Source organism: Serpula lacrymans (genome assembly GCF_000218685.1).
Source record: "Serpula lacrymans var. lacrymans S7.9 unplaced genomic scaffold SERLAscaffold_7, whole genome shotgun sequence".
In the NCBI taxonomy this organism is placed as follows: Eukaryota; Fungi; Basidiomycota; class Agaricomycetes; order Boletales; family Serpulaceae; genus Serpula; species Serpula lacrymans.
Window position 1 is genome coordinate 596599 of NW_006763296.1, and position 22579 is coordinate 619177.

Here is a 22579-nt window from a genome sequence, read left to right on the forward strand (position 1 = left end):
AATCCAGACTTCTTCTCTACTCTCAAGTTCACTACTCTGCTACTTGTGATCCAGTGTGGTCACAACACTTCCCACTTCTACCACTGTTAACTGCTGTCATCGTCACTCATCACTTTCGAAAGTGATTGTCATCCCTTTCGATTAGAGTCCTTCTGAGCACTACAGTTTGTGCGTCAGGAGCCTGCTATCACTGGGAACCTCGTCACCTCATCATCCTCGTCGTTCTCAAACCTACCTTGTGCTACGATTAGCAAGGTAGTGCTTGTCTATACTCGTCACAAAGCCCCTATCCTTCTATAAAATCAACTATCCCTCCTCCTCAAAACCCACACTCATACACCTCTGGGTTTTACTTTGAAGGATCTTTATACGTACCACCCCACGAACAACCAGACCACTCCACTGTTCTAGGAGGCAAAGCCCATAAACAAGTTCCGTGGAATCTGGGAGGATTGTGTGTTAGTTTGTTTTGTGTGTGGTTTTCTAACTGCAGTTCTCATCATCGACAGCAGCTGGTCCAAATAGGGCAACAGGTCCATCTTCATGATGTCGATCTGCCATCATATACTATCAAAACATCGGTCGCTTGTCTTGCCTGGTTGGAGCGTGGGTGGGTAGTTTTTGAGCTGGAGAAGGTTCATCCCCTTGCGTTGCCCATGTTCATTGCTGTCTTTTATTCACTTGGGTACACTTACCTTTTGTCCATCGTCTTCGCTACAGCTACACCTACCACACGCTGCCTGGGACTCACTTGTTCCAAATTGGAACTACTCCTCTCCCTCCCTCGTTTGATCAGGTGGTCCAACACAACCAGTCCATTGGTAAGGCCATGGAACTGTCGGATTTGGACTAGGTGGTGGACCGGTGGCTCCAGTTTCTTTTTTTCAACAGAACATTCATTTACAGTGCAATTATTTTTGATTTTTGAATCATTTTTATGGACACATATTTTTTAGAATGCCTGACTGACAATAAAGGAACTGTGTTGATACTGATAGTGTTTTGCCTTGCCTTTTTTTTACTGCATCTTCCCATGACATCATGATTTTCCTGCTCTCTTTTTGCTATTGGACTTTACTTTATGGCTGTACAAACCTGTGACATCACTCACAGCATTTATTGTTCTATCCCTTTCTTCTCCTTTTTTGACAATCTTATCCTGTACTACCTATGCAGGATTTGTCAGCATACATTCCTTCCTTCATGTTCTTTCTCATTCTTTTTGCACAGCTATACTGTGCATAGCCTACTTTTTTTTTAATATATAAACCCCTGTATTTTACCTTGTAAAAAAAACAAGAACTCAAATCCAGACTTCTTCTCTAATCTCAAGTTCACTACTCTCTGCTACTTGTGATCCAGTGTGGTCACAACACTTCCCACTGCTACCACTGTTAATTGCTGTCATCGTCACTTCCCACTTTTGAAGTCATTGTTATCCCTTTCGATTAGAGTCCTTCTGAGCACTACAGTTTGTGCGTCAGGAGCCTGCTATCACTGGGAACCTCGTCACCTCGTCATCCTCGTCGTTCTCAAACCTATCTTGTGCTACAATTAGCAAGGTAGTGCTCATCTATACTCGTCACTAAGCACCTATCTTCTATAAATTCAACTATCCCTCCTCCTCAAAACCCACACTCATACACCTCTGGGTTTTACTTTGAAGGATCTTTATATGTACCACCCCACGAACAACCAGACCACTCCACTGTTCTAGGAGGCAAAGCCCATAAACAAGTTCCGTGGAATCTGGGAGGATTGTGTGTTAGTTTGTTTTTGTGTGTGGTTTTCTAACAGCAGTTCTCATCTTCGACAGTGGTTTGCAGGCATGAAACTTCTTGCAGTAGGTGGTGGTTTTCTTGTCGTAAATTAATGTTTTGCTTAGTCAATTCTTGTACTTCGTCTTCATACTTTCGGATTTTTTCCTCTGACTCATGTTGCTGGTGGATGTGGATGTGTTCTTTAGCAAGTAGCCCCTCGATCTGCCCAACGAGTTTGTTCTGGTAAGCTTGACTCTCAAGGAACTGATTGGCCGCAATTTGATACTTTCGAACTGTGCCGCTGAAGTGACGATTTTTCAGAAGGTCCTCAAAGCTGAGCGGTTGGATCAAGAGTGGGTTGACTGCAATCAATGGGGCTGAGGTCGTGGGCTGTGGGGCAGACATAGCGCCGAGAGGAGGAGCTCGGAGAAAAATAATGTCATTAGTTGTACTAAGTGAGTGGAATTTGAATGAGGAAAGTTTACTATAATACAGACTTGATGACAGTGGGTTGTTGTAAGGCTGCAGAGGGTCCGTTGTACGTAGAATTGTTGTCGATGTGGCAAGCAACGAGCAGCCTGTGTTCACGCAACAGATATCTATTAGTCGGTTTCCTCTTTGGGCGCTTTCTTATCTGATGCACCACAGTGTTGGGTTGCAATTGTGTTTCGTCCACTCTTCCCACCTCACAATAATGCCTTGCTACTGTACCAAATGTTTTCCTTCAAAGGACAGGAGTAAAAGGACAATTTATAGCCATCTGCAGGCTGATATGATGATATGAAACTTCTGAACACACCAAATCATGCATCTGCATTCAAGACACATCTAGAGCTGTGCATTAGTATGAATACTGAATTTCTGTCAAAATCTTCGTCAAAAGATGCACAAGTTGATAACCAGGTTGAAAACAGTATGCTTATGTGATTCTACAAGCATATTCAAGTGTAGCTGACATCCATTTTTCAGATAATATTGTCAGTACTGGCTAATAAAACTATGTGAAACTCAGCCGCTGCCCAAGAGGCTATAGAAACGACTGAGGTATTTCTATACTAAACCCCCTACTACTTATAGCCGGAGGTGCTACTCGCTATAGTATAATGACTCCTAGGAGAACAATGGTGACTCCATGGAGTGGTGGCTATGCTCCATGGAGAACAATGGCTACTTCGGCAGAGACCGGGTTTATCCGGTTTTGTCACTGTATTGCCATAGTCGTCATGATGAATGGGGATGAAGTTCAGGGGTGACTGACTTGAATGGTACGTTTGTTCATCAGATTATTTTGTGCACTCCAATAGATACTCAGCGCTCATCACATTCTCATTCTGTATCAGGTTGCGCATGCATGCCAGTACTAGTATTGAGCCCCATAATCTATTTTTGTTACCTATTTTAATATGCTTCCTTACATTGGTTATCTCTATGTAGGGACCCTGTCAATTACAATCTTGTAATACCTGTCGTCTCTGAGTCGGACCTTGGAAGAATATGAAAGGAGATTGAAGAACAACTCTAATCAAGCCATGTCTCTTATTAAGGTTCCCTATCTATTGTCCTCGGCTGTTGGTCTGCATGTCGCTTGCACTGCACCTGGCGCCCCCTCTTCCGACGAGGTAATACAATTAACCCCAAGGGAGATTTTCCTGCGAGGCACTGCTATACTTACGTCTGCAATCAAGGTGTGTTCCCGTGTTATACTCAAGAGACCACACTGACATACACATATATTCCAGGGTTGTTTCTGGCTAGGTGCGTTAGGGGAGGTGGGGACAATTATCTTGCCCCAAATTCCGCCATCGAAGCTTCCACCTAGCGCTTTTACTCTTCTGAAAGCGCTCGGGGGACCAGACACGCGCCCAATCACCGTTGCATTTCTGGTTGGAAATACTCTGGTTTCATTCGGCGGATTCTTGCGCTGGCAATGTTACCGCACTTTAGGTCGATTCTTCACCTTTCAACTCAGTGTGCGCAAGGACCACCGTCTAGTCACCACAGGGCTTTAATCTATTGTGCGCCACCCAAGTTACGCAGCCTCTATGGTATGCATATGTGGTGCAGCTATTATGCACGGTCATTCGGGGTCGTGGCTGAGAAAGTGTGGGATAATGGAGAGTGTGCTGGTGAGAAGTACAGTGATCTTCTGGTTTTCTTTCCTAGGCATTTGTCTTGCGGTTTTGCTCTCGAGGGCTAGACAGGAAGATGAGATGATGAAGGAGTTTGGGAAGGAGTGGGAGGAGTGGGCAAGTAGAGTGAAATATAGGTTGATACCTTGGGTCTTCTGGTAATCTACATGCAACGATTATGGGCGACTATTGAGCTATGTTTCACGGTGCCAGCCTGGCAAACAGACCATCAGTGTTATACACCGTACCTTCAAATTCAATGATAACAAAAACATGTCTACTTACGGCAATGCTGACCTAAGTGATAGGTGCGCAGGTCCAAGTCCACGCCACTAACAGTCCATCGTCTCAGCCTGAGTCTCTCGAGCGCCCGGGGCCACCACACAGCTATTATCTATCATAGCACCACTATAGCCAGCCATGGAGAAAATGGATTTAGAAACATACCAGGTCCAGCTCTCACAAGTCGAGCTAGCGCTTCGAACAGATCCTACCAACACTGAATTAAGCTCTCTGCGCTCTGAGCTCGAGGAGCTTATCCGTCTCACGAAAGAAGCCTTGTCCCAAGCAGAGGGCTCTTCTCGCGCCGAACATTCTCGTAAAGCAGCAGTTTCTCTTCCTACGCACGCTCTGTCCGCAGGCAATGAATGTCTTGCAAAATATTCAGGCGATGGGTCCTGGTACCCTGCCCGAATAACGTCTGTGGGTGGTTCGGCTGAAAAGCCAGTATACAGCATAGTATTCAAGGGTTACAACACAACGGAGCTTCTGAAAGGACATGAGATCAAACCTATCCCACCGAATTACCAAGAAAAACTACCACCGTCATCATCAAATAAGCGGAAGTTGACGAAGGTGGAAGAGGAGGAGAGGGAGAGAAAGAAGAAGAAAAACGAGAAGAAGGTTGAGGCGAAGGCTGCAAAGGCCAAGGAGCAGACGCAAAAACAGGCTACATGGCAGAAGTTTGCGAAAAAGTCGGAGAAGAAGGGATTGCATATAGCAGGTGTGGCAGGAACGAGCATCTTCAAGACACCAGATAATCCACTAGGGAAAGGTACGCAAATTCTGCTTGTTTTCTATGTCATCTCTTTATCCACTTTCGTCTCAATCTTCTTATGCTGATTGGGTGTTTACTTTACAGTTGGTGTCACTGGGAGTGGGAAAGGAATGACCGAGATTACCAGCAGGATCAAGCACAAATTTTCCCAGTCTGACGAGTCTCACTCTTAATGCTTTGAACTTGACAATGTATGTGCTGGTATCTTCGTTGGCCCAGGAATACCAATTTCAACAGATTGCGAATAACTCAGTACAGTGAAATCACGATCTTGAGTTTTTAGCAACCCACAAGGAAATCAAAGATGCCTGGAAGAAGAGTTGAAATGTGGCGCATGCAAGGTTTTTGGAATACGCTAGTGTTGCATTACAGCGTCCGTAAAAACAAGAGCTCGTTTGACTGACTAATCTTGTTTTTACAGCAGTCGGACATGGAGTACATAGGTATGACTTGTTCTGAGGCTATCGGAGGCGTTACGTGTTGTAAGTAAATACCTTTGGCCATACAGCACATATAAAACAGTAAAATGTGACGTATGCTAATGCCCACTGATTGGCAGCTCAGATCGGATAGGACGGCCTTGTACACAAGTTTATTATTGTAAGTCACCGATCGTTGTTTGACTTGTTGAAGATAATATCCCGGCGGGCTATTAACGGCTATTGTGTTTCTCCTACACCATCTGGTGCGGCGATCAGAAGGCTATGGTCACTTTTCCATGCAGCACGCTCTCTGCCGTCATACTATTCATAAACTGGTTTCAGGCCGTCCGGGCCTATTAAATTTGAGCTTCGATTCCGTTTGCTTTATATCAAGGTGATTTAAACAGAACGCAAGACTTTTTGAGCTATGTCACTCATCAAAGTACCATTTCTTCTGTCCTCAGCTATTGGGATACACGCCGCTTGCACTGCACCGACGAGTACTCCTCCTTCAGATGAGCTAGTCAGTCTTTCCCCCAGGGAGCTTCTCTTCAGAAGTTTTATTGCCACTACTACAGCATACAAGGTGTGTGCTTTCCAGTATGATGCAGCTCTATACTTATAGACTCTCGAAGGGGTGCTTCTGGTTATGCGCACTTGGGGAAACTGCTGCAATCGTGTTGCCTCGCATCTTCCTTTCCAAACTCCCAGTTGGTGTTCGTGGTCTGCTAGACGCCCTTGGCGGCCCAGATACCCGCCCCATAAGTTATCCATTCATTATTGGGACAACTCTTATGTCCCTCGCCGGTCTCCTACGCTGGCAATGTTATCGTACTCTTGGTCGATTCTTCACCTACCGGCTCAGTATCCGCAAGGACCATCAGCTAGTTAAAAGCGGACCCTATTCCATTGTGCGTCATCCGAGTTACTCAGCTGCTATATTGGCTCTGCTTGGCGTGGTCATTGCGTATGGTCATCCGAGGTCGTGGTTAAGAGACTCGGGTGTGGCAGATAGCATACTGGTGAAAAGTGCGGCCGTGTCTTGGGTTGGTCTGTTGACCATGTTAAACATTTCCTTGCCTTCGCGGTGCTCACAGGAGGATCAGATCATGAAGGAGAAGTTTGGGGAAGAGTGGGAAGAGTGGGCGAGCAGAGTAAGGTTCCGGATGATTCCTGGTATCTACTGAACAATCAACAGAAGTCGAGTCGTTGCAGCTTTTTCTCAGGATAGCGACCGACCTATCAATTCTTTGATTGCAGTACAAACATTATCACAAGTATGACATGCTCCCGTAGCCTACAGATGTACTCACAAAGTATGTTCTACCATTGGACTGATATCGTGAGCCATTCTCACAAGCGCTAATGATAAGATTATATCACCGTTCTACCAAACTTTTCCCAACAAAACAAGCTGAGTCTTTAACTGCTTCAATTCCGTCACAGCCTCGTCAATTTCCTCTTTAACCAGGAGCTTCTCCACTATCAGGGATTGATCCATTGTATTGCGAAGAGACAGATTTCAAGAGTTTATAACACCTCAGGTAGCACTCTGAGGAGCCCCATGATCTTACAGATGGGGTTTTTCCATGTTGTGAGAAAATCCCTCTGGTTCACTTTTACAATCAATGCAATGATTTCAAGAACATTGACACTCTATGTGCATTTTCTGAAAGCTTCTTTTTATGGAAAGCCGGACAGTCGCGGTTCATATGTCGCTCCAACTTTCTCTATCCGAGACTAGGACCTCGACCACTAGAGCCCGTTCAGTTGCGTTGCCAGGAAATTGCTTGCCAGGAAATTGCCAGGAAATTGCCGACGTTTAGTCGGAGCTCAAGTCGCCGGGATGCCGAAAAAAGCTGCCGAAATGCCATTTTCCTCGCTGGGTAGGTGTGCGTCAATAAGGAGTGAGGGGATGATGTCCAAGATAGGATTGATCCATATCTCATCTTCCCATACACCTTGAGGCATCCAAACTTACACCCTAAGGCAATATGGCTCGACGCTCCGCCCGACTCATTGTTCTTACTCAAACTCGCACTCGAAGGAAGATGTTGACTAGTGGCACTGGGAAAGGTAAGAAGGCGGTAGCTGTGGGGGGAAAGGAGAAAAGAGAAAAATGTGCTTGGCCCGTTGAAGACACAACTGAATTCCTGAACCTCATAAAGGCCAACAAGAAGCTAGGGGGCCCTAAGATGAGCTACAAGCCCGAATTCTGGACTATGATAGATAACCAAGGAAATGGAGCAGCACACGACAAAGGGCGCTCGAAAGAGTGCAAGAGCATGTAAGGATAAATGGCATAAAGTAGTGAATAAGTATGGTATTATGAGACATTACTCACAATCACAACAGCTCAAAACCGATTTCAAGAATGTCGGATACCTCAAATCAGCGTCTGGATTCACTTACAGTGAGAAGAAGGGTGTTGATGTAAATGAGGCATCCCAGGTTGTTTGGAATGATACTGTCGAGGTCTTTACCTTTATTTAATTGTTGATTCACACTAACTGTTGTCTTTTGCCCTAGGGAAACCCAAAGAAGGACATCAACCAGTTTAAAAATAGTGGATGGGCATACTTTGACTTGATGCAGGAAATGATGCCAGAGCATGCAACAGGTGTGCATGCCTTCAGGGCTTCTCAAAATCTTCAAGGGGGTAGCGTTGAAGGAGGCCTAGTTAGCGATGAGGACAATAATGGTGTGATGGAAGGAGACAGCGATGAGGAAGTTGCCAACTCAATGGATATTGATCAGGCCGGCGGCAAGGACTCACCAGCGACTACTTGTAGTAACGAGTTTACCCTTGTCCCTACTCAAAAATCCAGTCCATCTGTTAAATCCAGCACAGTCCGCCCTCCCATTAGCTCAGCTTCAAATAAATCTGGTGAGAAGAGAAAGATTGCATCAGTAGAAGGTTCTGCAGTGACAGAGTCGGTAGTTACCGGCACATCTCGTTCAAAGTCTGCTCGCCTATCTGGTGCAGCTGCTCTCAATGGCCTCAAGGAGCAAATGCAACGTAGCAACAACATCCAGGAGTCCCAGGGGATGCAATTCATCTCGATCGTCAAGAAAATGGCCTCAAACACGTCCATCACTCCCGATGCCCCCGCTGCTCCCACCCCCAGCACTCATGTCCATACAAATGACAACGACCACCCATCTATCCAAAAGAATGCACGAAGCCTCGCAACAAAGCGTGCTCAGCACCTTGAGCGATGGCTTGATGATAAGCGCCTGGTAGCGTTCCTTGATCTGTTGCGTCTGAAGCCAGACATTGTTGAAGGATATATGGACCTTGAGGAGGGCCCAGAGTACGAGTCATTCCGTTGTTTTTGGGTGATGAAGCGTCTTCAGGAGGAAGGGTATCCTGCAGTCAAGTTAACAATGGAATAAATTCATCTGTAGTTGCCTCTTAACGTTCATATCTGCCATGTATATCTTGTCGCTTGTTTTTTGTTCTGTGAAATGTAGTGTGTTGTATTTCATTAGCTCCCACTTGTGTGATCAAAAAAGTGAACAAAAAAAATGTTTACTGAGCCTCAAAACGATTATACATCCATGCCGTTCTCTATGCTAACATCCAAGGTATGTAGTTCCCCCCTCATTCTTAACTTGCGCTGATAGCTATCCCACATATTCTTCACTATATCACCTCACATTTAGCGTGCCCTTGTTGTCGGTCTGATTCATTGAGAGAAGCGGTAGCAAGTGTACCACGGGTACAGATATCTAATGAAGAGTTGTTGTCAGCAAGCAGGTCCTCAATTTCCTCCGCATCGTGGGTCCGGATAAAGTTGTGGACCATGCAGAGAGCTGCGGGGATGCGAGCTTGCACATCCAGGCTGTATTTGGGGGAACTTGAAAGAATGCAAAACCGTCGCTTGAGGACACCAAAGATTCACTCGACACAGTTGCAGGCTTGTGTGTGACGCAGATTAAATAGTTTCTTGGGGTTTTGAGGCCTGTAAAATAATCAGAAACTGTAATAAATCAAATTCAAGAGCTTACCTTTGGCCCACTCTGCCCCACTCTGCTAGATGGTACCAAACTCCACAGTAAGGAACAAGCAACTGGTTGCAAGACCTGAATCCGGCATCAGCCAGATAATACTTCCCCTCTAGAATGTGTAAGTTGTGCTTGCGTGCATCATTGAACAGTGTGACATCATGTGCAGAGCCCTCCCAGCCTGTGAGGACATATAAGAAACGCAGATCAAAAGAGCAGCATGCTAGGCAATTTTGCGAGACATTGCCCTTTTGATTGCGCGTGTTTTCGCGTTCCGCTGATGGCGCGTAGCACGCAATATGAGTACCATCAATTGCACCGATAGCGTTGGAAAAAAAGGGGTAGAATTTTGGGTTGGAGAGGATTTTGGGTGGCGTAGCATCATCTTCTGTTGGAAGGCGGACATATGTTGGGTAGATGGGGGCTGAGGAGAGAGCAACAAGAATTTCCTTAAAGTACCTGTAATTGTGGTTAGTTTATATGTACAATAAGATGCAATGAGAAATGTACCTTGCAATAGTATCATTTGCATGCTGAAAGTGCTCTCCAAGGTGCCTTGTTGTGAGGCCTGTAACACTAGCATACAAAAAAATAGATAGCTTCTCTTCTAAACTGATATGCTTTGACGAAGAATAGCTGGCCTTTTCCAACACCCCCACCAGCTTATTGAAAACCTCCAGGCTCATCCCAAGCTCACAACGGATCCTTTCAGGGTGACCGTTCATAAGTTCTTTGACCCAGTCTTTACCGCGAAGTTGAGAAGTATGGTAGGGCTCCTTGTTGAGATATTATTGCCCATATGCAAGCGCTGCAGTCCCGACACCGCTTAGGACATTTGTGCGCGCAATTCCGGCTTCCTGTTGGTGGAATAAGAGGAGGTGTAACAGGCCATGTGTATTACCAGGGTACATCAATATCTCAGCTATACCTCAGGAGGTCTTGACATCGATAATCTCCTAAGTCCAATCAATGTCCGCGACTTGAGCTCCGACTAAACGTCGGCAATTTCCTGGCAACACAACTGAACGGGCTCCTAGTATCTCCAAACACGTCGATTTATCTTCCGTACAATGTAATACTCCTTGTACTTGTCATCATAATGAAGCATAAGGCATATTGCATATTTAACATAGACATGTACATAGAAGAAACCTGATATATGAAATTAAACAACCGCTTCTGTTACAATAACACAATTTTCGGACCTTTCCTTTAATTTTCATTCTCCGCTTTAACCTTTTTACTATAGTTCACACTCCATGCCATGCGGCACTTTCCTTTTTTTTGTTCTAACTCCACCTTCTCGCACAGCACTGCCTTTATTCTTCTTTTAGACACAAACTCTCTCACGCAGTGGAGCTGGTCACACAGGCTGCACCCTCTGACATCATCAGCCACTGCTTTTATCAACTGTACAGTACATAGGCACAAACACTCTGTATTAGTATAATTACTCCAATAGATCAAGGAGACTCCTCAGCGAGTCCTCCTGTTGTTAACCAACAAACTCTCTGCAGCCTAAGGGGTAACCACTCCCCATTCACTACCCTTATAGTGTGTTCTTGTGTGTGCCAGAGTAACTAACTCTTGGTTGTTACACAATCCTGACTAAAGTGTCTATTAATATATCCAGGCACTGATGGGACTTGGAGCTGGTTAGCGAGGTCTTAGCTACTAGTCCTTACCCATTGTGCTGGCTGGCTGGGAGTACTACCCAGTCTCTGATCTGCGATATGAAGTAGTAACAATGGTTAAGAAAGCCTGTTAGGGCTATGAGAAGCAAGATGGCAAACAATACCTCTAGCCCTAGGTGTAATGGGGAAAGTGTCTGAGAACCAAGACATGGAACAAAAAGATAAGAAAACGTAAATGATCCTTACAATGAACTCCCATCCCTCCAATAGTATATAAGTCATAGCTCCTGTACTCTGTTCCTGCAGTTTGAATATCAACTAGTTCCTCCCACCTTGATTCAAGTCTCCTTCTAAGTTTTCCAGTCTTTCTCTGAAGGACCTTTACTCCACTCCACCTTTCATCCTCTACTCTCACCTGTTTACTCCAACAAGTTAGAGACCAAGGTTCACGGAAGGGCCTAGTTATCACAATCCCTTACTTCTAATATCCCTATCTCAGTTGATAATGGATCCATCATATCTATTATATCTCCAAGCCTTATCTAATCATAGTCACGTGATCAATCACATAACCTATGACATAGCTACTTACAAACACAATTACAAAGCACCTCATTATTAACACATGTTCTGTAGTATATATACTAGCTACCTCTTGTACATATTCTCTAGCTGTTGATTACATCTTTATTCACTGTGATAGACTCTTGCTTGCGATTAGAACTTCTGACTCTCCATTTGTCCGGTAAAAGAGTCAGATCTTCACACAATCAACAGCTATAGTCAAGCACTGTCTATGATATTAACAGCAGTCACAATCATAACCATCATCCTAACCTTTGCACTCCCAATCCTATTCATTGTCATCTACCTCGTCTACATAACCATAACATCTATCAACACAACTCCTACTACTTCACTTCCCATTCCTCTATGTCCATCAATCATCATATCCTTCTTCCCCAGAGACACAGATTCTCTTGAGGAAATTCCCCTCACTCCCATCCCATTAGTTACAACTTTACCCGGTGTGGAACCAAGTGAAGTTTAGTTAGGACCGTTTACCTAGTTTCACCTTTGAGTACCTCTGACCAGGCCGTGCACTTGCGTCCGCCAGTCGGAGAGGGATTGACAGCTTAATAAGCGGATCACTTTGGGACAACCATTTGGACCCCAAATTATTACCATACACTTTACCTACATTCCATAACACATTTTATATCACCCTACGTACACAATAGTTTGGGACAGAAGAGGGCCCAATTATCAAAAGAGAGACAATATCTATGACCTTCACAGAGGTGTATTGATCTGATTTGTCATCAGTGAACTCCTGTGTATGCGCAGAGACAATCTAGAACATTGGATAGCTATAGAACAAGGCTATACACACACATTCCTGTGGTGCTGTGAATTTGAAGCACCAGAAATAGAATCAATAAAATCAATCTCGCTACGCTCTCCCACCCCCCAAATCAAACAAGAATCAGCCAAACCTGTCTTACCAAAGATCCGTTGAATTCATGTGATTTTGGCAAAAAGAACCATCAATAAGCAGCATGACAGACAGCATGGCCGACCTAATTGGGGCATTGCTGGAAGCTGGACCCAGCCAAACTCAACCAACAATACCGGCCGATCTAACTCCAGAGATCCAAGAATGGATGAAAAGAATGATGGAAGTGGAAGTTGCCAGGAGAGTGATGGAAGCAACTGAAAGAGAAAGAGAAGGGCAAATGAAGGCCCATCAAGCAGCAAAAAGAGCAGAGGAGAAGGTGGCAGAATACAGGGGATTGTGGGAGCAACAGATTGCTACCAACTCTGAGATACAAAAAAACAACGGAGGAATAGAGAAGAGAGATTGCGGAAGGATAAGAAGCACACTTGATAACCCGCCCACCTTCAACGGTGATCGGGCAAAGTTTAAAAGCTTCATAGAACACATATCACTACACTTTGAAGAAGGCCCAGAATACTTTGGAGATGAAAAGAAGAAAATAGCTTCTGTGCTATCATATATGAAAGAAGGAACGGCTGCAAGCTTTAGAAGCGAGTGGCTAGAAGATAAAATGTCCGTTACCTCAGCACTGGAATGGGCACAATACCAAAGATGGGCAATCTTTGAAAGAAGGCTAACCAAAGCTTTCAAAAATAACTACAAAGAAGAAGAAGCACAAAACTGGATCTTACAACTGAAACAAGGTAGTAAGACCGCAAGAGACTTCTTCCTAGAATTTGACAGCCTGCGAAGGAAAGCAGGATATAGGGATGACTCTATTTTGATCACCCTGTTAAAGAAAAACATGAACTATACACTTGTGGACAAGCTCTACGTCAGTGGGCTACCACCTAACAGATACAAAGAATGGAGGAAACTCCTTCTAAACTATGATCAAATATGGAGAGAACAAGAAAAAGAGAAGAAAGCGTACTTCAGTCAGACAGAGAGGACCGGAGCGAGGAAGGAAGACAGAGGAGGAAAGAAAGCTTATTCTGGAACCAAAGATGGAACCGGAACTGTCTATTTGGGTGCTGGGCAGCCCATGGAGATAGACAAAGCCAGATACAGAAAAGAAGGACTTTGCTTCAAATATGTCAATCCCTTCTCCATTCTCCCTGTTGATGATTCCACATGTACTGTAGTAACAAACAAAAAATATTTATACAAGGAATCAAAGACAAAAAAAGAAGTAAGGAACAACATAAAAGATGCACACCAGAATGGGGGACTGAGAAAAGAAACCCCAAAAAAAAGTACAACCACAGCAGGAGCAGCACACAGTGAAATGACAAATGCAGCTATGGCGGTGGGCAAATGATTGAAAAGCGCAGCATCAGCAGTGGATACGAAGAGATTCTCATACCCGATGTGGCGCACTCTACAGAGGAAAGTGCAGTAGAGACTATGGAAGACAGGTCAGGCACCCCTGTAAATAAAAACCTAGACACAGAAAAAAGGTAACTAGTAACAGTGGCATGGACTCCCAAATGGGTAGCAAAAAGATATAGAGACCAACAGGAAGAGAGATCCATTGGAATCTTAAACGCCTGGACGCACTATAGAAGGGGATCAGCTAATCCAGGTAGATCTACTTAATTACGAAGAAACCAAAATTCCAGAACATCTTTACCGGATGGGGGCTACAGGCACAACTGCACAACAACTTGCCAAAGCCGCTGGGAAAGATTGGAAGGAAGGAGGTTTTGATAAGATAGTCCCAAAATATCTCCACAATTACAAAGACATATTTGATAAAGAGAGTTTTGACGCACTACCAGAAAGACGCGAATGGGATCATGCCATAGAACTGGTCCCAGGGGAACACAAACTAGACTGCAAAGTATACCCTTTAGCATTAGGAGAGCAAGAACAACTGGATGAGTTCATTAAAGAAAATTTAGAATCAGGCAGGATATGCCCATCCAAATCTCCATTTGCTTCACCATTCTTCTTTGTAAAAAAAGAAAGATGGAAAACTCAGACCAGTGCAGGACTACCAAAAACTGAACAATATCACCATCAAAAACTGATACCCACTACCATTGATAAACAAACTAGTGGATAAACTATGTGGAGCTAAATACTTCACAAAATTAGATATACAATGGGGATACAATGTAAGACCCTTATCCCCTATACCGAGTTAACGGAGGGATGAAGATTCAAATCAAACAAGTAGCGTTACAAATAGCAATTGAGAATTAATCAACAACTGAGGAAAGTATGTACATGATGGTCTACTATATATATGTTTCTGAAAGTCAGCCATGAGGCGCTGACTGATGTTCTTTGTAATGGTTCTAGACTCATGTCACGTGGTGGTCACATGACCTGATATAACTACGTATTATGTTATCTGCGCTAAAGCAGCAGCTTAACATATCTTATCTGTCATGTGATCAGATATAAAAGAAAAAGAAAAAGGAAACTAGCACTCAGACTAGCGCTTCTGGTTCAAGTCGTGACATTACCCCCTCCGTAGGACTTTCGTCCCGAAAGTAGGGGTCCATCTTTCCGTTTTCCCAATTAAACAATTGTTTTCGGACTCTCGTCGTTGTGAAGTTTTCAAAGGGTTGGAAATGTAATTGAAATCGGATCCGTCGAGGTGCACTAGGGTTGTTATCGTGGAATGTTTTTACTTTATCGGGTGAGTTGTTTAGATGTTGTTCGGGTTCCCACGTGCGTTCCTCTTTTGGATAGTTCTTCCAGTGTACTAAGTATTCCAATTTCCCTCGTTTTAGACGTGAGTCTAGAACTTCTTCAACTTCGTATTCTTCTTGTCCGTCCACTATTACCGGCGGTATTGGTTTAGGTTTCTGTTGGGAAGGGAACTGTGGTTCTTTGTACGGTGTAAGCTTTATCTCGTTGAAAACTGGATGGATAGGCCGCCATGTTGGTGGTAGTGCTAATTTATATGCCAATTCGCCTATTTTTTCCAGTATTTCAAACGGACCGTGTCTCTTGTCGTCCAGTTTCTTAGCTGGTCGATCTGTTGAGATATTGGTCGCTTCTACGTACACCTTATCTCCTACTCTATACTCTACTGCTTCTCTTTTCTTTTTATCGTACTGCTTCTTCATCTGTTCAGCTGCCTTTTGCAGCGATTCTTCTGCTCTCTTCCTTGTTTCTGTCATTCTCTTCACGAAATCTTCTGCATTTTCGTTCTTTACCCCCACTTTCACTACTTCCTGTGTTCTCGGATGATGTCCATGATTCAGGTAGAACGGGCTATATCCCGTCGCAGAATGTTGTTTGTTATTGTAAGAGAATTCTGCTTGGGTAAGCCATTCTGTCCAATCATCTTGTTTATGGTTTACGAAGATTCTGAGATACTGTTCTATCTCTTGATTGATCCTCTCCGTCTGTCCATCCGTTTGTGGATGCCAAGCCGTTGATGGGTTCGCTTTTATCTGAAGAAGCGTATGTAGATCTTTCATGAATTTCGAAACGAATTGCGGTCCCCGATCTGAGATGATCTTTTCGGGTATGCCATGGTTCCTGAATACATGATCTCTAAATAGTCGTGCCACTCCTTCTGATGTGATCTCCATCTGCGTGGGAATTACCTTGATCATTTTTGTAAACCGATCTACTACTACCATTATCATGTTATACCCATTTGATTCTGGTAGCGGTCCGATCAGATCTACTGATATGATCTGCCAAGGTTTATCCGGGATCTCATTTGGATGAAGCGGTGCTGCTTTCTTTTTATGGTCTGTTTTGGTTCTTTGGCAGACTTCGCATCCATCTACGTATCTCGTGATATCTCTGTCCATATAGGGCCACCAGTATTGTCGAGTAATTAGCTCCTTTGTCTTATATCTTCCTGGATGGCCTGCAATAACAGAGTCGTGGTTTCGTCGGATAATCTCTTCCCTTAACGCGGCATCCTTCGGTACATAGATCCTGCCTTTGAATACTATGCAACCGTCTTCGTCTAGCCAACCATCCTCTCTCCTTTCTATCTTTCCTTTCATCTTTTTTATCAGCTCATCTACATTTCCCTTTCTCTTTGTAATCCACTTTGAAATCTCCAATTCTTCTTCTTGACTATCTGCGATCTTTTGTCTTTGTTCTGGAGAGAGAGTCATTCTTACAAATAGTTTCTCATCCAGTAGTACGACGTCTTCATTGTCGTTCTCTCCTTTGTTATGATCTGATCGTCTCGAGAGAAGATCCGCTTTTATATGCTTCCTTCCTGGCATATGATGTATCGTGAAATGATACTAGCTCAACTCCGTCATCCACCGCGCCTGTCTCCTGTTCAACTTCTTTGGTTCTTTGAAATACAGCAGATTTTGATGATCTGTCCATATCTCAAATTCCTCTTCTGCGTCTATTAAGTAGTGTCTCCATTCGTTAAGTGCCGTCATAATGGCAAGAAGTTCTTTGTCATAGATCTCGTAATTGCGTTCCGTGGGGTTTAACGCTGTCGATGATGAGAACTGCTGTTAGAAAACCACACACAAAACAAACTAACACACAATCCTCCCAGATTCCACGGAACTTGTTTATGGGCTTTGCCTCCTAGAACAGTGGAGTGGTCTGGTTGTTCGTGGGGTGGTACGTATAAAGATCCTTCAAAGTAAAACCCAGAGGTGTATGAGTGTGGGTTTTGAGGAGGAGGGATAGTTGAATTTATAGGAAGATAGGTGCTTTGTGGCGAGTATAGACGAGCACTACCTTGCTAATCATAGCACAAGGTAGGTTTGAGAACGACGAGGATGACGAGGTGACGAGGTTCCCAGTGATAGCAGGCTCCTGACGCACAAACTGTAGTGCTCAGAAGGACTCTAATCAAAAGGGATGACAATGACTTCAAAAGTGGGAAGTGACGATGACAGCAGTTGACAGTGGTAGAAGTGGGAAGTGTTGTGACCACACTGGATCACAAGTAGCAGAGTAGTGAACTTGAGAGTAGAGAAGAAGTCTGGATTGGAGTTCTTGTTGTTTTTTTTACAAGGTAAAATACAGGGGTTTATATAGTAAAAGAGAAGTAGGCTATGCACAGTATAGCTGTGCAAAAAGAATGAGAAAGAATATGAAGGAAGGAATGTACGCTGACGAATCCTGCGTAGGTAGTACAGGATAAGATTGTCAAAAAAAGAAAAGAAAGGGATAGAACAATAAATGCTGTGAGTGATGTCACAGGTTTGTACAGCCATAAAGTAAAGTCCAATAGCAAAAAGAGAGCAGGAAGATCATGATGTCATGGGAAGATGCAGTAAAAAAGGGCAAGGCAAAACACTATCAGTATCAACACAGTTCCTTTATTGTCAGTCAGGCATTCTAAAAAAATATGTGTCCATAAAAATGATTCAAAAATCAAAAATAATTGCACTGTAAATGAATGTTCTGCTGAAAAAAAAGAAACTGGAGCCACCGGTCCACCACCTAGTCCAAATCTGACAGTTCCATGGCCTTACCAATGGACTGGTTGTGTTGGACCACCTGATCAAACGAGGGAGGGAGAAGAGTAGTTCCAATTTGGAACAAGTGAGTCCCAGGCAGCGTGTGGTAGGTGTAGCTGTAGCGAAGACGATGGACAAATGATAAGTGTACCCAAGTGAATGGGACAGCGATGAACATGGGCAACGCAAGGGGATGAACCTTCTCCAGCTCAAAAACTACCCACCCACGCTCCAACCAGGCAAGACGAGCGACCGATGTTTTGATAGTATATGATGGCAGATCGACATCATGAAGATGGACCTGTTGCCCTATTTGGACCGGCCGCCGGGGCTTTGCTGATATCAGCAGTGGCACGTGGTAGTCAACGGATCGGCGACGGAAGCGGATAGGAAGTGGTGACATCAGAAATGGTGGGGGTGCAAATAAGATGAGGAGGAGGAGGGTGGAGGTGACAAACAAGTGGATTAGAATGGGGACCCAGAAACGACCGTCAGGTGAGAATAAAAAGGAGAGGAAGGGGCCCATGGTGGGGCTAGGCAAAGGAAGGGGAGTAAGGGAAACGACAAAAGCGAGGGCGCAATGCAATGTGTAGCCAGTGGCGACGCAAAAATTTGCCGAAATGCCGAAACGCGGAAAGTACCGGAAAAGCAAAGGTGAGCGTGACTGGATTGCCTAATAGAGGTGGTGCTGATCAGCCACAAGTTCAAAAAGGGCAATATTAATTACTATTCCACGTGGCACTGTGCCTGTGTGGCGCAAAGGCGAGTCTTTTTGAATATTCGCTTCGTTATTGACACCTGTCCATGCTACCAATCAACTTTGGTGCATGACACCGGTATTAGTTCGATTGCGTGATCCCATTGTCTTCTTTCAGGTGGCGTGTCAAACTCCTTTTTATCAAATACGTCTTTGTATTGATGAAGGTGTTTTGGCACTATCTTTTCGAATCCTCCTTCTTTTCGATCTTTGCCGGCGGCTTCTGCTAGTTTTTGTGCCATTGTGCCTTGGGCTCTGATATGGTAATACTGATCGTCGATCGTGGCATCTTTGAAATTATGGAGGTTCACCTGTATCATCCTCTCGTCTTCTCTCAGTTCCTCGAAGAATATTTCCGGATCCTCCTCTGGATCAGAGATTCGGATTCTCGGTCTGCATTCTTCAGGGCATCTTTCAAAGGTCAACTTCGATTCTTTCCAGTCTATTTTAGGATTATGTTTGTTCAACCACTCATGTCCTAGAAACATTTTTCCGTTACCTAGATTGGTTACGGCAAGATGTATCTTCTCGATGTGTCCGTCGATTTCCATGAGCAGTACTACAAATTCATTGATGGCTCCGTTTTTATTAAGAGTTCCATCTGCATTATAGACTGGGATAGGTCTCGGTATCTTCCTTGTCTCATATCTTTTGTCTTTCACAAATTGGGAGTCGATGCAACTCCCCGTGCATCCACTGTCCAATAGTGCTTCGACTGTTTCTGATTGGAGAGTATCTAATGTAGTAAGCTTACATTTTACGTTCATTTGATTGCCTTGGGTGCCCCTGATGTACTTTTTTGGGGAGGCAATCTCTATGATCGCTTGTATAGCTTCTACTTTTGGTAACCGGTTGATTTCTTTTATCGTTTCCCGGGTTATTTCTCTCGCTCTCTTTTTATGTGTCCAGGCACTTAGGATTCCAATGGATCTTTCTTCCTTTTGGTCTCTTAGCCTGTCTACTACCCATTCTGGGGTCCAGACTTCTGTTCTAGGTTTTTTTAGAGGGGCTCCTGACCTCTCTTCTACAGTCTCTGCTGCGTTTTTCTCCGTAGAGCTTGCCGCATCGGGTGTAGGGATCTTAGGTTCTATCGTAAATGCTGCGCTTTTTAGTGATTCGCCCGCCGTCGAAACTGCGGATGTCTTATCACTCTGCGCCGCTTTTACTCTAGTTGCATGTTTTCGTTTCGGATTTCTTTCTTTGTCTGAGTGGAAATAGTTTTATTGTCATCCGCGCTAAAGCTGCAGCTTAACAATTCTGAGTCATACGTATCTACAGTCAAAGGAAGAAATCGATTCAAAATGTCTTTAGGCTCAGTCGGTCGATGCGGTACCGCTGGCCTCTTTAAAAACCCTCAAGGAGTTTTTCCCTTTCCTCTTTCGTCATCTTTTCTAAGAATTCTCGGACATTAAATTGTGGCTTCCTTTTTTGTGCGTCTTTGCACTCGAAGCTTCTATGTCCCTTTTCTCCACACCGGTAACATTGTCCCTCAGTGCGGAACTTTGCTTTGTCCACCTCCATTCTTTCTCCGCTACCGGTATAGGTATACCCGGTTCCGTCTTTTTTCTTCTCTCCTTCTTTCTTTTGTTCCGAATAGGGTTTCTTCCCGATATCGGAACCTTTCTTCTCTTTTTCTCGCTCTCTCCAAATATAGTCTATCCTGATGAGTTCCCTTTTCCATTCTTGGTAATCTCTAGGAATATGCCCACCGTAGATCACCCTATCTACTAGCGGCTTATTCATATTTCTTCTGAGTAGAGATATCAGGAACTCTTCATTTATTCTATTTGTATATCCCGCCCATCTTTTCTTTTCCTCAAACCTTTCAAAGAAGGCTTGGGCGGTTTCGTTGCCCTGTCTTAGGGTCAATATTTCGTTCTTGGCAGTTTCTTTTTCAAAGCTGTCCTTGAACCTTTCTTCCATTTTGTCCGCAAAATACGGCCAACTTCCGTATGTGTTTGTAATGTCGAGCCCCAGCTGTTGGGCGTCGACTCGGTTCTCTAGCCAATCGGTTCGGAAGGCCGCGGCTTCTCCTTCTTTCATAAAAGATAGCACAAAGCTTATCTTTTTTCGGTCATCTCTGAAATATACGGCATCGTCTTCAAAATGTAGTAATAAGGATTCTCTAAAGGCCCTATACTTTTTCTTATCTCCGGAGAAGTTCTCGGGTTTCTCCAGTGCCGTTCTACTTCTTTCCACCTTCTCTGGAGGTGGCGGTATCTGTTTCTTTAATTTTCTTTGCAAGACGTTCACTTCTTCGAGTGCCTCGTCTAGCTGCGATTGGTAATGCATTTGCGTTTGTCTTATCGCTTTTTCGACTTCTTGCTTTATGTATGCTTCCAATCGCGCTTCTTTTGGGGGGGGAGTGTCTATTCTGGGTAATGCGTCCATCATTTCCCTGGTAAATGCGCTGTCCGTGCTGTTGGATGGCTCGGGCAGATCGCGATATTCTAGGTTGGACATTGAATGCGAGTTGGGGAGGAGGGGGAGTTTCGGATTTAATCAAAGGGGATGGGATTCTGATGGGTTCTATTTCTGGTAGGGGGAATTGCCCTCTGAATACGTAGTCTTGAGAGTAAATGTGTTGCTCTCCGATCCAAATGTAAAAATCTCTACTAAGCATAGAAAGGAGTTCACCAGTGATAAGCTGGATCGATACACCGCTTTCTAAGATCCTAGTAGTCTATCTGTTCTCTTTGAGTCAAAGTGGTCCTCTTCAGCCCACTACTGACTATGTATGTATGGTAACTATTTTTGTATTTTACGAATTTTTATGTAAAAGGTATAGTGATAAATTGGGGTCCCAATGTGACCAGCTTATTAAGCTTTCAGTCCTTCTCCCGACTGGCGGACGCAAATGCGCGGCCTGGTCAGAGGAAATCGAAATGGAAACTATGTAAAACCGAGAAAATCCCAATGGCTCCACACCAAAGAGATTATAGTGATATAAAATGTATTTACAGGGGGATGGTTACGAATGAGTCCTGGGATGAGGAAGGTGATACATTGGCGGGAAAGAAGGATAAGATGGTGTTGGGGTGAGCGGGGATGTGATGGAGTGGAAGAGTAGTGGTGGTTTGGGTTGAGTGTTTGAGTAGGGCTAGGATGAGCAAGATGATGATGATGGTGATGATGATTGTGGTTAGGATTGTTGCTGTTATATTCATGAACGGTACTTGTGGCAGTTGTTGATTGTGTAAAACCCTTATCCCCTATACCGAGTTAACGGAGGGATGAAGATTCAAATCAAACAAGTAGCGTTACAAATAGCAATTGAGAATTAATCAACAACTGAGGAAAGTATGTACATGATGGTCTACTATATATATGTTTCTGAAAGTCAGCCATGAGGTGCTGACTGATGTTCTTTGTAATGGTTCTAGACTCATGTCACGTGGTGGTCACGTGACCTGATATAACTACGTATTATGTTATCCGCGCTAAAGCAGCAGCTTAACATATCTTATCTGTCATGTGATCAGATATAAAAGAAAAAGAAAAAGGAAACTAGCGCTCAGACTAGCGCTTCTGGTTCAAGTTGTGACATACAACAACATTCAAATTGTGGAAGGAGACGAAAAGAAAGCAGCTTTCAGAACAAATAGAGGGCTGTACGAACCACTAGTAATGTTCTTCGGTCTCACAAATTCACCAGCGACTTTTCAAATGATGATGGATGCATTATTTAAAGATCTGATTGATGAAGGAAAGGTTGTAATATATTTTGACGACCTCATGATCTATACAACAACTATTGAGGAACATCGGGCAATGACACGCCAAGTACTAGATATATTACGGAAGAATCACCTATACTTAAAACTGGAAAAATGTGATTTTGAAGAAACCTCAGTAGAATACCTTGGTCTAATCATAGCATGGATCCAATTAAAGTAA

General features: G+C 43.9%; 6 protein-coding genes across 6 annotated transcripts; 3 read left to right on the forward strand and 3 right to left on the reverse strand.

Moving 5' to 3' along the window:
* Nucleotides 1-1790: 1790 nt before the first annotated feature.
* SERLADRAFT_437979 (uncharacterized protein) lies at nt 1791-2165 on the reverse strand (the record flags this gene model as incomplete). The annotated part of the gene is made up of 1 exon (XM_007318329.1): nt 1791-2165. One exon carries the CDS (start codon nt 2163-2165, stop codon nt 1791-1793), a length of 375 nt encoding a protein of 124 aa, XP_007318391.1.
* Nucleotides 2166-3289: 1124 nt separating this feature from the next.
* On the forward strand, nt 3290-4172 carry SERLADRAFT_467548 (uncharacterized protein; the record flags this gene model as incomplete). The annotated part of the gene is made up of 2 exons (XM_007318330.1): nt 3290-3445; nt 3500-4172. 2 exons carry the CDS (start codon nt 3290-3292, stop codon nt 3767-3769), a joined length of 426 nt encoding a protein of 141 aa, XP_007318392.1.
* A 62-nt stretch (nt 4173-4234) lies between these two features.
* Nucleotides 4235-6755, forward strand: SERLADRAFT_467551 (uncharacterized protein; the record flags this gene model as incomplete). The annotated part of the gene is made up of 7 exons (XM_007318331.1): nt 4235-4943; nt 5031-5428; nt 5506-5546; nt 5645-5762; nt 5833-5954; nt 6004-6684; nt 6742-6755. 2 exons carry the CDS (start codon nt 4310-4312, stop codon nt 5117-5119), a joined length of 723 nt encoding a protein of 240 aa, XP_007318393.1.
* Nucleotides 6756-7362: 607 nt separating this feature from the next.
* SERLADRAFT_437983 (uncharacterized protein) lies at nt 7363-8753 on the forward strand (the record flags this gene model as incomplete). Its single annotated transcript, XM_007318332.1, has 4 exons — nt 7363-7655; nt 7783-7843; nt 7898-8682; nt 8726-8753. The coding sequence occupies 4 exons, from the start codon at nt 7363-7365 to the stop codon at nt 8751-8753; spliced, it is 1167 nt and encodes a 388-aa protein (XP_007318394.1).
* Nucleotides 8754-19889: 11136 nt separating this feature from the next.
* SERLADRAFT_389477 (uncharacterized protein) lies at nt 19890-20238 on the reverse strand (the record flags this gene model as incomplete). The annotated part of the gene is made up of 1 exon (XM_007318333.1): nt 19890-20238. One exon carries the CDS (start codon nt 20201-20203, stop codon nt 20027-20029), a length of 177 nt encoding a protein of 58 aa, XP_007318395.1.
* Nucleotides 20239-20316: 78 nt separating this feature from the next.
* Nucleotides 20317-20732, reverse strand: SERLADRAFT_389482 (uncharacterized protein; the record flags this gene model as incomplete). The annotated part of the gene is made up of 1 exon (XM_007318334.1): nt 20317-20732. A coding segment is annotated over one exon (178 nt), but the record flags the coding sequence as incomplete, so codon positions are not given.
* Nucleotides 20733-22579: the final 1847 nt, after the last annotated feature.